The sequence below is a fragment of the Cervus canadensis genome, chromosome 5, assembly GCF_019320065.1.
Source record: "Cervus canadensis isolate Bull #8, Minnesota chromosome 5, ASM1932006v1, whole genome shotgun sequence".
Classification (NCBI taxonomy): Eukaryota; Metazoa; Chordata; class Mammalia; order Artiodactyla; family Cervidae; genus Cervus; species Cervus canadensis.
In genome coordinates this window covers 43,446,038-43,458,926 of record NC_057390.1, presented here as the reverse complement: position 1 = coordinate 43,458,926, position 12,889 = coordinate 43,446,038, and the positions used below count along the sequence as shown (strand labels likewise).

Below are 12,889 nucleotides of genomic sequence, written 5' to 3'. Positions count from 1 at the left end.
TACACAGTAGGTCCTCGGTAAAATTTAGCTCCATGAGACCAATCAGTAATAGGAAAACATGGCAAATGAACAAAACCTAACGTTTAGCTTTTCCCATCAAGGGATTCATGTATTCTAAACACATTTTAAAATTCTCCGTTATCCATGGGGTCTGCATTGGAGAATTCAACCAACTGCACACAGGAAACGTCTGGTGAGGCAGGGGAAGAATCCCAGAAAAAAGCAAAACTGCCAAACTAACAACTATGTACACAGCATTTACATTTTATTAGGTATTGTAGGTAATCCAGAGATGATTTACAGTACAGGTGGGTATATGAAGGTTATATGCAAATTCTACACTGTTTTATATAAGGGACTTGAGCATCCACAGATTTTGGTGTCAGCAGGGGTACTGCCCGTGGACAGTGAAGGGATGACTATGTCATATTACCCTAAGTGGTTTTTTTTGTAAAATTAAGTCAGTTTTTAAATTTTAAACTTCACCTTTGTAAATTTGAGAGACTCATAACATTTTACTCTAGTCTCCTACCAATTTACCTACTCTTTCACTTATACACCATTTATTGTCTCCTAACATGCCGGAGGCTGAGCTGGGCAGCAAGGCTATAGCAGTTGCTTGCTGTCCACAAGAGCAAGAGTCAGGTGTTCGGCATGCCTGGCAGAAGGAACAAGCGAAGGCAAGCAAGGATGAAGACAAGCAGCACATGAGATGGGACATGGATCTGAAAAGGAGCGTCAGGGTAGTGTGTAGGCAGCTGGAAAGCCATGCTGTCTGCCCTTTAACCCACATGGATGGCAAACAGCAGGTTGGCCAGGTGGGAGGGAAAGGAGCAGAGACATCAGGAAAAAAATTACTGAGATGGTCCAGGTGAGATAAGATAAGAGACTGAACCGGAACAGAGGGACTAATTACTGATGATACTTTGAATCTCCACAAACTGCTAAGATCTCGGGTAACTGAAGGGAAGCAAGAGCTGAGAGAGAAGTACAACGTTGTTTATACACCATGAACAGTTACACTTAGGGAATAAGCACAAAGGGTAAATCTGGGAAAGGATAAAGACGAGAAGGGCCAGGAGGATGAATGGAGGCTGCTGCTGACTTCAGCCAAAGCAGGGCCAGCGTGGAGCGCAGACCCCACAGCAGCCCGCCAACAGTGCTCACCACACGCCCGGGGCAGCTCTGCACCATGTATCTCCACAGCCCTACAAGAGCACCGAGGGAAGCTCGACTGTGCCCCTCTTTAGCCAACGAGGAAACTGAGGCACAGTGAAGTTAAGGAACATGCCCTAGGTCACACAGCTTCTAAGCGGCAGACAAAACCTAACCGCTGAGGATTAGAAAATAAAGAAAGAGACCCAGAGAGTAAAGTAAAAGCATCAGTCGCTCTGTCATGTCTGGCTCTTTGCAACCCCATGGACTATAGCCCGCTAGGCCTCTCTGCCCATGTAATTCTCCAGGCAGGAATACTGGAGTGGGTAGCCATTCCCTTCTCCGAGGGATCTTCCCGACCCAGGGATTGAACCCGGGTCTCCTGCACTACAGGCAGATTCTTTTCCATCTGAACCACCAGGAAAGTTTACCAGAATAAAAGGAACTCTTAAAATTACCACTGAAGAAAAACATGTAGATTCAAAAGAGCCTTTGAAAATTCCTTCAATTACATATAAATATGGAGAAGGAAATGGCAACCTGCTCTAGTACTCTTGCCTGGAAAACTCCATGGACAAAGGAGCCTGGTAGGGGGGCTATAGTCCATGGGGTTGCACAGAGTCAGACACAACTGAGCAACTAAACAACAACAATACATAAACATGCATCGTTTTGCATAGGCTATTCTGCAGGTGATAGCATCTTTTCCTTTAACTCCGGTACTCATTATTTTTCTGTGGCATTTAATTTTGACACACTTACTCTCAATTTCTTTCACAAGCACAGACACAAGTTCTCTCTGTCCTCTTGCCCGGCCCCCTGAAGATTCACCTTCACTCTTCACTCATTCGTCAGTGTCAGGGACACCCTGGAAACCATCTGCATGCTCTCCCCAGGCCCTGACCACAGTAATTCAGAGCACACACACTCAGTGATGGGGGGAGGGGACTGTCGGGCACCAAGCTGCTCCTGTCTTTACCATGCCCCCCGCTCTCTTCCTACCACCCTCCTTCGCTCCAGAAACAGAGCTTAATTCTGTTAAGTTAAATGCAATTATGATACAACACCACACTGTTCTTTTTTGTTTAATTCAAAGGGAGAGGCAACAAGGAAAGCCTTCACAGGACAGTCAATAAAGCTTTTCCACTTGACCTTTGAAGCAAAGTGCTACTCTATGAGGAAAGACTGAAGCTAGAGGGAGACAAGATCCTGGAAAAGGGTATAAAGGACAGGATCACTAGACAGCCAGCCTTGACAAAGAGAAAGAACACACATCCCCCGAGGTCAGGAGAAAGGACATCAATGACAGGTGAAAATGGAAACGCGCAGGTCAAGTGAGAGCTTTCAGGCTGATGGCCTGAAAGTTCTCCATTTAGCAGACGACCTACCAGGAAGTAAAAGGAGATTCCTAGAGGGAGGATTGATTAGAGAAGCCAAGAACAGGCATCAAGGGAAATGGGGAGGAGAATCAACCCAGAAAGAGTCCCACATTTCCTGAGTGGCCAGTGTTCCAGGCTCAGCTCAATAAGATTTAATTTTACCTTTCATGTTTGCTTAAAAAATTCATCTTTAAACAAAAACAACTTCTAAAGCAAACCTGTGATATTATTCAAGAGCAAAGAGCTGTATCTTTCCATAGCCAAACTTACTGAATTATGTTGCTTCAAAAATTCTGCAGCATTTTCTTCAGCATTACCGCCAATTTCACCAATCAATATGATGCCTTCTGTGGCCGGATCATTCAGAAAGATTTCAAGGCAGTCTGTAAAGTCTGTTCCATTGAAAGGATCGCCTCCAATGCCTGGAAAAGTCAAAGAATATCAACACCCTCTGAAAATTAAGTCAGGAAATATTGTTTCAACAGGTTTCTTATTTTGCCTACGCCCTTCTTACAAGTATTTTTAAATGTGTTATCACTCTTGCATTTAACATTTAAAAAATCATAAAATGCTAAACTTATTTCTGCTTATAATACTACATGAATGTTAAATGGTGGTTGGGTCTTGCTAGTCACAAAAAGAGCCATCTTTTTCTTTGTCTCCTTATCAAGACTCTTCCCCCCTCCCAAAATTACTCCTACATAGCTCTTTAATAATAAGCATTCTATATAGTTTCCCTAATTAGAAGAATGTTACTTTTGAAAACACATTAGCTTTTTCAGGAATACAGTTACTCTTTAGTAAGTTATAACTTTTAATCACTGACTTCTGGTGAGTAGCTCAGTATCAGTACTTTGTATATAATAGGCAATTAATTCTGAAATTAAAAATAATTATACTATTTAATATTATAATAAAAATAATTATACTACTTAATATTATAATCAAAAAGTTTCCTTTATCATCTCCTAGCACAAAAGGTTAATGAAGTATAATAGTATCTTAATTAGCTCACGGGGTGGGGGGTGTATCTGTATGCTATTACCCTCACCTGGTGTGTGGGTGTGGGTGTCTATATGTTATTACCCTCACTGTGGTAGTTTGTTGTGATTTGTTATTGTTCACATGAACCGCAAACCTTATTACCATACTGGAGACTTAATGCCATATTAGAAATACTGGATATCTGTAATTCTTCTACAGTAAAAAAAGAAAAAATAAATAAATTTCTTTGCACTAAGTAACTGTCTGATGAGGGACACTGCAGAGGAACCACCCCCAAGTTAAGACACATGTCCCTGCAGTGGGTGGGGTAGGTGTCCTGATCCCTCTTCCCTCTAACCTGGAATGGGAGATGACAGAGACCACACACAGGGGCTCTACCACAAACACACGGCTTTTCAGCACAAGTATTAGATGGGATTCAAGTCAAGATTCCCTCCACTGGGGGCCACTTTCTAAATTTTTAAGTTATAAACTTACTGAAGGCAGGATTGGCTTCCTACTCTTGAAGGCATGGCTCAAGAATGAAGCTGAGGAAGGGGAGCAGCATCGACTGAGTTCAAACCACGTGTCAGGTCTGTGCCTTAGCACACATCAGACCTGCCATTTCCTCATCATCATACTCTCTGTGAGAGAGGAATTACTACTCTCAACTTACAGATTAAAAACAGAGCTAGAGAAGATGGAACTTACCACACTATTGCAAAACCTTTTATTTTCTATCACGTTAAGTTATCTTGTCTTGAAGATTGTGCTTTTGCACATAGAAAAGCTCATTTAATGTCTAATACTGATTTTATCAATTTGAGTCAATAAAAATACTCCAGGGTTATATTTCAAAATTTTTTTTATCATCAAAAGTTGCCTTTGAAAAGCTTTTAAAAGATGGTCTACAAACATGAAGGAATTGATATAAAAATAAGAAATTTGCCTGGCTTTTGGCAAAAAATATCAAAATTATTTTAAAATGTAAAAACTCTTTTGTAAATGGGAGGCAGTATGATGGGGCAAAGAGCTCACCCTCCTCCATACCAATCAAGTGACCACAGGACTCTGTGCCAGCTTGGCAGGGCCTAACAGGGGTGCCTCTGCAGAGTGAGACAATGATTGGCAGAGAAGTCGGTGCCTGTGAAGCGCTGACTGACAGCTGGCAATGGTAACACAGTGCCAATTACACTGACCAAAGTCCTGTCTTGAAGGACCACTGCTTCACGACAACCAAAGTGAGTCCTGTTTTCAGGGACAAAGGCTCTCCAGGAGCCATACACCCCAGGACGTTTGATCTGAAATGTGGGAGTTAAATCCTGGACCATGAATCCTGAAAATGTAACAGCCAGCTTCATGTATAAGCAAATTAAACTCAAGATCATAACATCTTTTTCATAAAATGACATCAAAATCTCTCACAAATAATCAAACCAATAATTATTATTACACCTATTCAGTGAAGACACTGAACTCTAATAAAATGAGTTTAGAAAAAGTCCTTACCAACACACAAAGACTGCCCCAATCCAACTTGTGTTGTCTGGTGAACCGCTTCATAAGTCAGGGTGCCGGATCTAGACACGATACCTTAAAGAAGGAGAACTCAGAAATATTAGAGTGCTCATGTGACTCTCATATAGTAAAATAAATCACAAACACACATATATAAAGAACCCATCCCACAATTTGTCCTCCAAACAAACACGACCATCAGGTCATGGAATAAGGAAAAAAGGCCTAAATTACAGCAGGGAGGTTTTAAAAGTTAGAACAAGAAAGGATTTTATTAATTAGGGTTTTTTTTTAATATAAAACATTTAATTTATTGGTTTTTTTTGATGCATCACCAGTGTATTACAACTGAGCCACTTGTTTTGTAGCCTCATCAACATTAACTGTGGTACATTTTCATGACACTGCTGAGAAATGAACTGTTTCTTCAGAGATTCAATGGAAAGGCTTTTTGGGTAGTTTGCAAGTTTCTTCTGTATATCTACAAGAGTTTGATTCACTCTTTTAACTTTTTAATCATTCACAATGTTTATCTTCTTAAGATTAGTGGTAACTGGTTTCGCTTTATTTTTAACCCTGAAGTTTTTTTGGCTGGCTATGTGGAATACATTCCTGGACCTCTGCCCTCTTAGTTTGTTCCTGGCAGTTGTCCTTCACCAGGCCTCCAAGAAAGACCCTTGTGTGGCTTCTCAAGTTTCAAGTGATGCCATCTGTACGCACGCAATCCAGCTAGTTAGGGTTGTTTTATGACTACAAAAGCAGTTAAGAGATATCTGAAGTCTTCCACAAAAAATGACCTTCTAGTGTAAAATGGAACAATAAATCTATATAAAGGTCCATATGGAAAAAAAGAAGGCATAAATTTCCAGTATTAACCTTTGGTTAATAACCCCAGTTTCAGAAAATACATTCATAGTTAGGCTTCCTGTCTCCTTACCACACAGATTCCTCAAGTCAGAACCCTGCTTTCCTACATTGATCAGTAGAGACCACCAATGCTGTTGGAGATTCTGCAGTGATTGTCTTTTCTGTTGGACTTATAACTTCCAGGGGTTAGTAAACGAGACTGTTTTCCCCACCCCTGCGTTCCCCATATAGAGTACAGTTCAGGCACAAAAGGAATTCAGTAAATATGTACCGAATAGGTAAAAACTGAAAACTGATGGAGTACAATTACCCTCTTAAACAAAATCTAACTGGTGATAGTTATAAGACCAATCACTGGTTGGACCCTATCCCACGACAAATGACAACCAATAACACCATACCCCATGTGTCTCACTCATCAGTTTTTCCCCACTCTCAGGAGCTTCCTGTCTATAACCTCTCTCCTCAACATAGTCCTTCCTTTATAAGACCTTTCATAAATGAGAAGGGTAGATAGGTAGGTAACACCTATGTATATTTGGTGCATTTAGCTTTCAAATCAAAGACAATAAGTAACTTAGTTGTATTTCTTTGTATGTAATTACCTAGTCTCCTTTACATTCCTACTTGATTCTTAAGACAGAATTATGTTCCTGTTCATGTAACAAACACCCTAGATTACTGGGAAGCACAACTATTTTATTTATTCCAGCCTTTCTTTTTTGATGATCAGTATAATAATCAGTGAATAGCAGTACTAGGATTTTATCATTCTTTTAAGGGAATTTCATCTAAAATGAAAGTGATATATAATTTATATAAATGCAAAGTACACACATTTAAGGTAATGAAAGCAATGTTTTTAGGGTAGATTACTCCTGCCATCCTTGAAGTATATATATAGTAAGAGAGACTATCACTTAAAAATATCTACCATAGGGATACTTCTGCTTCCAAAGAGCAGAGGTATTTTCCTGTATTCTTGCTGCTAAATACAAATAAAAATCCTGAACACTACATATAAAACAAATACAAGAAATCGCTGAAAGTTAGATAGAAGGTAGAGTCCTAGAGACCTTGAGACTCCAGTAAAACAATGAAGTGTTTCCAAGTTGCCTTTTGCCTCACGTGTCCCAGATACAAAGATAAAGAAGCTCGCATCCTAGAAACACACAAAGGCACAGAACTCCCTACCCAAACAGCAGCTCTCTTTAGCGAAAGAACCAAGAGAAGGACAGCCTAGCAAAACAGAAAACTTTCAGACAATAACCACTCCATACCAACTATGCACTACAGAAAAACTGGCTCCACCTGTACTCACATAGTGAAGTTGCTCAGTTGTGTCTGACTTTTTGCGACCCCATGGACCTACCAGGGGCCTACCAGGCCCCTCCATTCATGGGATTTTCCAGGCAAGGGTACTGGAGTGGGTTGCCATTTCCTTCTCCATAAGCAAAGGCCAAAAAAGAAACCCAGACTTTACATTTACAAGGCTGTAATAAGGCACCCTGGCAGCACGCCCACCAGCATGTACACAACCAGGCTCTTCATCTACACAAGCTGGTACTGAGTCCCGCCCCACTCCCACAGGGTCAGGTGAAAACCAGGTGAAAAGCCTGGATGTCATCCTCATCTGGCAGCACTGAGGCCTCTTTCCTTTTCCTGGGATCAGAAAAGGCCTAGTGGAGAATCACGGCTTTTACTACTGCCCAGCAATAACAACTCCATCCTCACTAGTGTCAGGGGAGACCAAGTAAGGAGCTGGAACTGTTCTCCCCAGTGAGCAGGAGCCCACCCACTCTGGCAATAGAAACAAGAAGAGAACTTGGACTTCTGCCTCCACCTGGCAGGAACAAGGTACCTCCCCCACATTCCCTGCTGAAGCAGTGTGAATTAAGTCAGCTAAAACAGAAGGTTCACATAAAACCCAGACCTCATTATATAGTAGCCCACACTTTCAGGTTTCAACCAAAGATCATCTGACCTACCAAAAATCAGGAAGATCTCAAACTGAATTAAAACAACAACAACAACAAAACAATCAATAGATGCTAATCCCAAGATGAAGGGATGTTAGAATTATCTGACAAGAAATTTGAAGAAGTCATGATAAAAACACTTTCAATAATTATGAACATGCTTGAAATAAATAAAAAAACAAGCTTTATCAAAGAAATATGAAGGAAGTCTCAGTTCAAAAAAAAAAAAGAAAGAAAAAGAAGACATATAGGGACCAAATGGAAATTTTAGAACTGAAAAATACTATAACCAAAGCTAAAAGCTCAGTGGATGAGTTAAATAGAATAATGGAGAGCAGAGAGGAAAAAAATCAGTGAAATGAAAGATAAAACAATGGAAATTATCCCACCTGAATGGCAGAAAGAACAGACTAGGAAAAAACAATGAGCAGAACCTCAGGGACCTATGGAACTATAATAAAAGATTGAATATTCCTGTATGACAGTCCTGGAAGGAGAGAAAAAAGAACATGGGGCTGAAACAGTGCTTGAAGAAATAATGTTTTACCAAATTCAAAATTTTATGAAACTTAAATCTACATGTGAGAAGGTGAGCAAACTAAAAACAGGATAAATCCAATGAAATTCACACCAAAACCTCTAATATACTTCAGAAAATCAAAATAGGACTCCCCCCGCAAAAAAAAAAAAAAAATCTTGAAAGCAGCAAGAGAAAAATAACACCTTCCTATACATGAAAAAACCACTCAAATGATATCAGTTTTCTCATCAGAACCCATGGGATCAAGAAATGGGTCAACATTTTTTAACTACTAAAAGAACTGTCAACCCTAAATCCTGTACCCAGTGATGTTAGTCTTTATGAATGAAGGGGGAATAAAAACATTTTCAAAAGGGGAAAGTAAAGAATTTGTTGCCAACAGTTCCATCATAAAAGAATGGCTAATATATTAATAAGGTCTCTGGAAAGAAGAGAAGTGATAAAAGAAGGAACCCTGGAGCCTCAAGAACGAAGAACACAGTAACAAGCAAAACATGGATAGTTGAAAAGACTTTCTCTGGAGTGTCCTAAAAGGAAGAAATAAAACTATCCCTATTTGTAGATAACATGGGTTGTCTAACATAGAAAATGCTAAGGAGTCTACCAAGAAACCCCTAAGGTCTACAGCAATACGGCAAGATATAAGATAAACAAAAATTAGTTGTATTTCTGTACATTAGCCACAGGCACATGGACACCAGAATTAAAATACAATAAAATTAAAATTTTTTTTTTAATAAAAAGAAATACTTAGTGTAAATCTAACAAAACACACAGTGGACTTTCATGTTAAAAATTATACAATGCTCATGAAGGAAATCAAAGGCAATCTAAGTAAATGAAGATATACTGCATTCATGGACTGGAATATTAAACAGAATAAACATGTCTATTCACCTGAGACTGACATATAGATTTAACACAATTTACATAAAAATCCCAGCAATAATTTCTGTAGATAGAGACAAGATTACCTTGAAATTATATGAAAAAGTAAACTAGAAAAGTTAAAATAATTTTTTAAAAAGTACAAAGAAGCAATCTATCCAATTTTAAGAGTTATTATTTCAACATAGCATTAAATTTGTGCAGTATTGATGAAACCCAGAATTAGATCAACACAAATAAGAAGCTTACTGACAAAAATACAAAAGCAATTCAATGAAAGAAAGATGATCTTTTTAATAAATGGTGCTGAAGCAACTAAACACAAATAGACAAAAAGAATTCTGATCTAAATCTCACGCCTAGAAAAATTACTTGAATTGGACTATGGGATTTAAGTGTAAAACTACAGAACTTTCAGGAATTCACTGGCAGTCCAGTGGTTAGGACTCTGCAGTCTCAATGCTGAGGGCCTGGGTTCAATCCCTAGTCAGGGAACTATTAATAAAATCCCACAAGCTGCCGTGCAGCACAGGCAAGCAAATAAAAATACATAAAACTACAAAACTTTCAGGAAAAAATAGGTACTTAAGGCAAAGCAAAGAGTTATTAGACTTGAAGTCAAAAGCATATTTCACAAAAGAAAAAAGTCAATAAGTAAGATTTCATCAAAATGAAAAAACTTTTGCTCTCTGAAAGATCCTGTTAAAAGCATGAAAACACAAGCTACAGATTGGGAGAAAATACTGGCAAGCCACATATCCAAAAAAGTACTAGTATCTAGAATACAGAAAGAACTCTCAAAACTCAACAGTAATCAATTAGACGAGGGACAAAAAAACACAAAGAAACATTTCACTGAAGAAGATACAGTGAAGTCGCTCAGTCTTGCCCGACTCTTTATGACCCCACGGACTGTAGCCTACCAGGTTCCTCCATCCATAGGATTTTCCAGGCAAGAATACTGGAGTGGGTTGCCATTTCCTTCTCCAGGAGATCTTCCCTACCCAGGGATTGAACCTGGGTCTCCTGCATTGTAGGCAGACACTTTACCGTCTGCCACCACAGAAGAAGATATACAGATGACAAACAAGTACCCGAAAAGATGTTCAAGATCATTAGCCATTAGGGGAATGTACATTAAAACCACCATGAGGTTATCACTGAACACTTATCAGAATGGCTAATATAAAAACAGTGACTACAAATGCTGGCACGGATTTAGAAAAACTGGATCACAGGTACACTGGTGATGGAAAGGTAAAACAGTATAGCCACGATGGGTAATAATTTGGCAGTTTCTTAAATAACACACAACTATTATCCAACCCAGCAACTGCACTCCTGAGCATTCATCCCAAAGAAATGAAGATTTTTTGTGATATACAAAAACTAGTACACAGATGTATACAACAGACTTACTTTTAATAGCCCCAAACTGGAAATAATTCCAGTATCTTTCAACATGTGATTGGTTCAACAAACATTTGTACCCTAGAATACTACTCAGTCATAAAAAGGAATGAATCTCCAGAGAATTATACCGAGTATAAATAGCCAATCTCCAAAGGCTACATACTATATGCTCTCATTTATATAGCATTCCTGAAATTTAAAAAATTTAGGAAAAAAAATAAGAGGATTATTAGATTCCAAGGATTAAGAAGGGAGTAGCAGCAGGAAGGAAGTGGATATAGCTATAAAATGTTAAGATGAGGGATTCCTGTAGTGATGGAAAAATTCTTTATGTCTGTCATAATGTCAATATACTAGCTGTGACATGGCATTATAGTTTTGCAAGATGTTATCATTGGGGGACAGTGAATAAAGGGTACACAGAGATCTGTCCGTATTATGATTACATGTGAATTTATAATTATCTAAATATGAAAAGTTTAATTAAAATAAAAATTTTAAAAAGATGTAGGAGTCAAGTATGTAACATGAGGTTGAGAGTAAAAAGTCTAACATAAATGCAAAAATACTGCATCATTAAATATCAATTTGGAATCTAATCACTTTCTTCAATTACACTCAATTAGCTGTTATACAATTTTAGTTATCATTAACACAAACTAGAAAGCCACTATACTGTTGCACTGCTATTATATTACATGATGTCCCCTTCAGAAATACCCAAGAGACTGAAAATTCCTTCCTTTCCCTAAACACTTAATTTAAGGACTGGAAGTTAATGAGGCTTCTGAGAATATTAGCACTGGTATCAAAATAGGAATAATTAGTACAAAAAAGGTCATCTTTTCTCCACCACCTCCTTGAAAATCTTGTAGTGTCATGTATTCCTTTCAGGTGAATTTTTTTTAAAGTCCTTTAAATTAAAGGCAGTCTCCCAGAGGACTTCTTCATCAATGTGTTATGGCCATCTCAAGAACCAAGGTCTAAAGAACTTTCCTAAACTTCTCTTAGTTGTTTTTGAGGCTTATGGGCCCCTCAAAAAGCAGGGTTGTGATCAGAAAGGCAACTCAGTACAGGCCCATAAAGCCTAAGTACAGAATGCCTGGAACATTCAGACATTGATGGTGGGAGTTTAGAACACAGTGTCTTTGCAGATCTATTTGGTAACTTCTTAAAAAGTTGAACACACTTTGACCCTATGACTTAGCAATTCTACTTCAAGCATTTTACCCACAAGAAAGGAAAACGTACCCACAAAAAGGCCTGTACACAAAAGCTTACTTTAACCTTATTCATAATGACTCAAACGTGGAAGTAACAGAAATGTTCATCAATGGGAGAATGGGCAAACAAACTGTGATATAATCACTCAATAAAATATTACTAAGTGATAAAATTATGGATACATGCAAATACATGGAAAAATCCATAGTGTGCTTGAGCAGGAAAAGAATCTTAAAAAAACTCAAAAATATCTTGATTCTATAGAATCAGTGTTCCTCAAACATTAATTCAGGACACAGAATCAATTCACTATAGAACTTTCAAGGTAAACTCTCTTAAAGTTGAAAGAATTAAAATGAATTTGATTTGCACCATCAAATCTCTTTGTGAATTTTGAGAATAGGGGCAAGAAATTTTGTTTTATAATCTGTAAGAAATACATACTCACCGACTCTTCCTTTCTTGTGAATATGGCCAGGCATGATGCCAATTTTGCATTCTCCAGGCTAAAGGAAAGTAATTCACAGTATCAGAAAAGTGAAAAAAAAACTTTAACTCCAAGATCATACACACAAATATACTTGGACTGACTCAAAGTTAGCCAGCCTGTGGAGGCTGAACCTGGGCTCATTTCGTTTCGCGCACTCACATTGATGACCCCGGGGCAGTTCGGCCCGACCAGCCTGGTCTTTCCCTGGCGCAGCAGCTTGTGCTTGACCCGCACCATGTCCTGCTGCGGGATACCTTCGGTGATGCACACGACCAGGGGCACCTCCGCCTCGATAGCTTCATCAATGGCAGCAGCAGCAAAGGGAGGCGGGACATAAATGACAGACGCTGTCGCCCCAGTCTGTTCTTTGGCCTGAAACATTAATACAAAGCACTTTACTATAGGTTCAGTCAGACACTTTGTAAAACAAACTCAATACCATGGCTTTAAT

The 12,889-nt window shown here is 38.8% G+C and overlaps 1 protein-coding gene and 1 pseudogene across 1 annotated transcript in view; both read right to left on the bottom strand.

Moving 5' to 3' along the window:
* SUCLG1 (succinate-CoA ligase GDP/ADP-forming subunit alpha) overlaps positions 1 to 12,889 on the bottom strand; it is a 38,320-nt gene that overhangs the window by 6,826 nt on the left and 18,605 nt on the right. Inside the window, exons 4-7 of the mRNA XM_043468688.1 lie at positions 12,598 to 12,810; positions 12,397 to 12,454; positions 5,028 to 5,111; positions 2,805 to 2,956 (exon numbers count right to left, since the gene is read on the bottom strand). Coding sequence (XP_043324623.1) covers positions 2,805 to 2,956; positions 5,028 to 5,111; positions 12,397 to 12,454; positions 12,598 to 12,810 — 507 coding nt within the window. The remainder of the gene's footprint in view (positions 1 to 2,804; positions 2,957 to 5,027; positions 5,112 to 12,396; positions 12,455 to 12,597; positions 12,811 to 12,889) is intronic.
* LOC122441303 lies at positions 5,153 to 10,434 on the bottom strand (annotated as a pseudogene).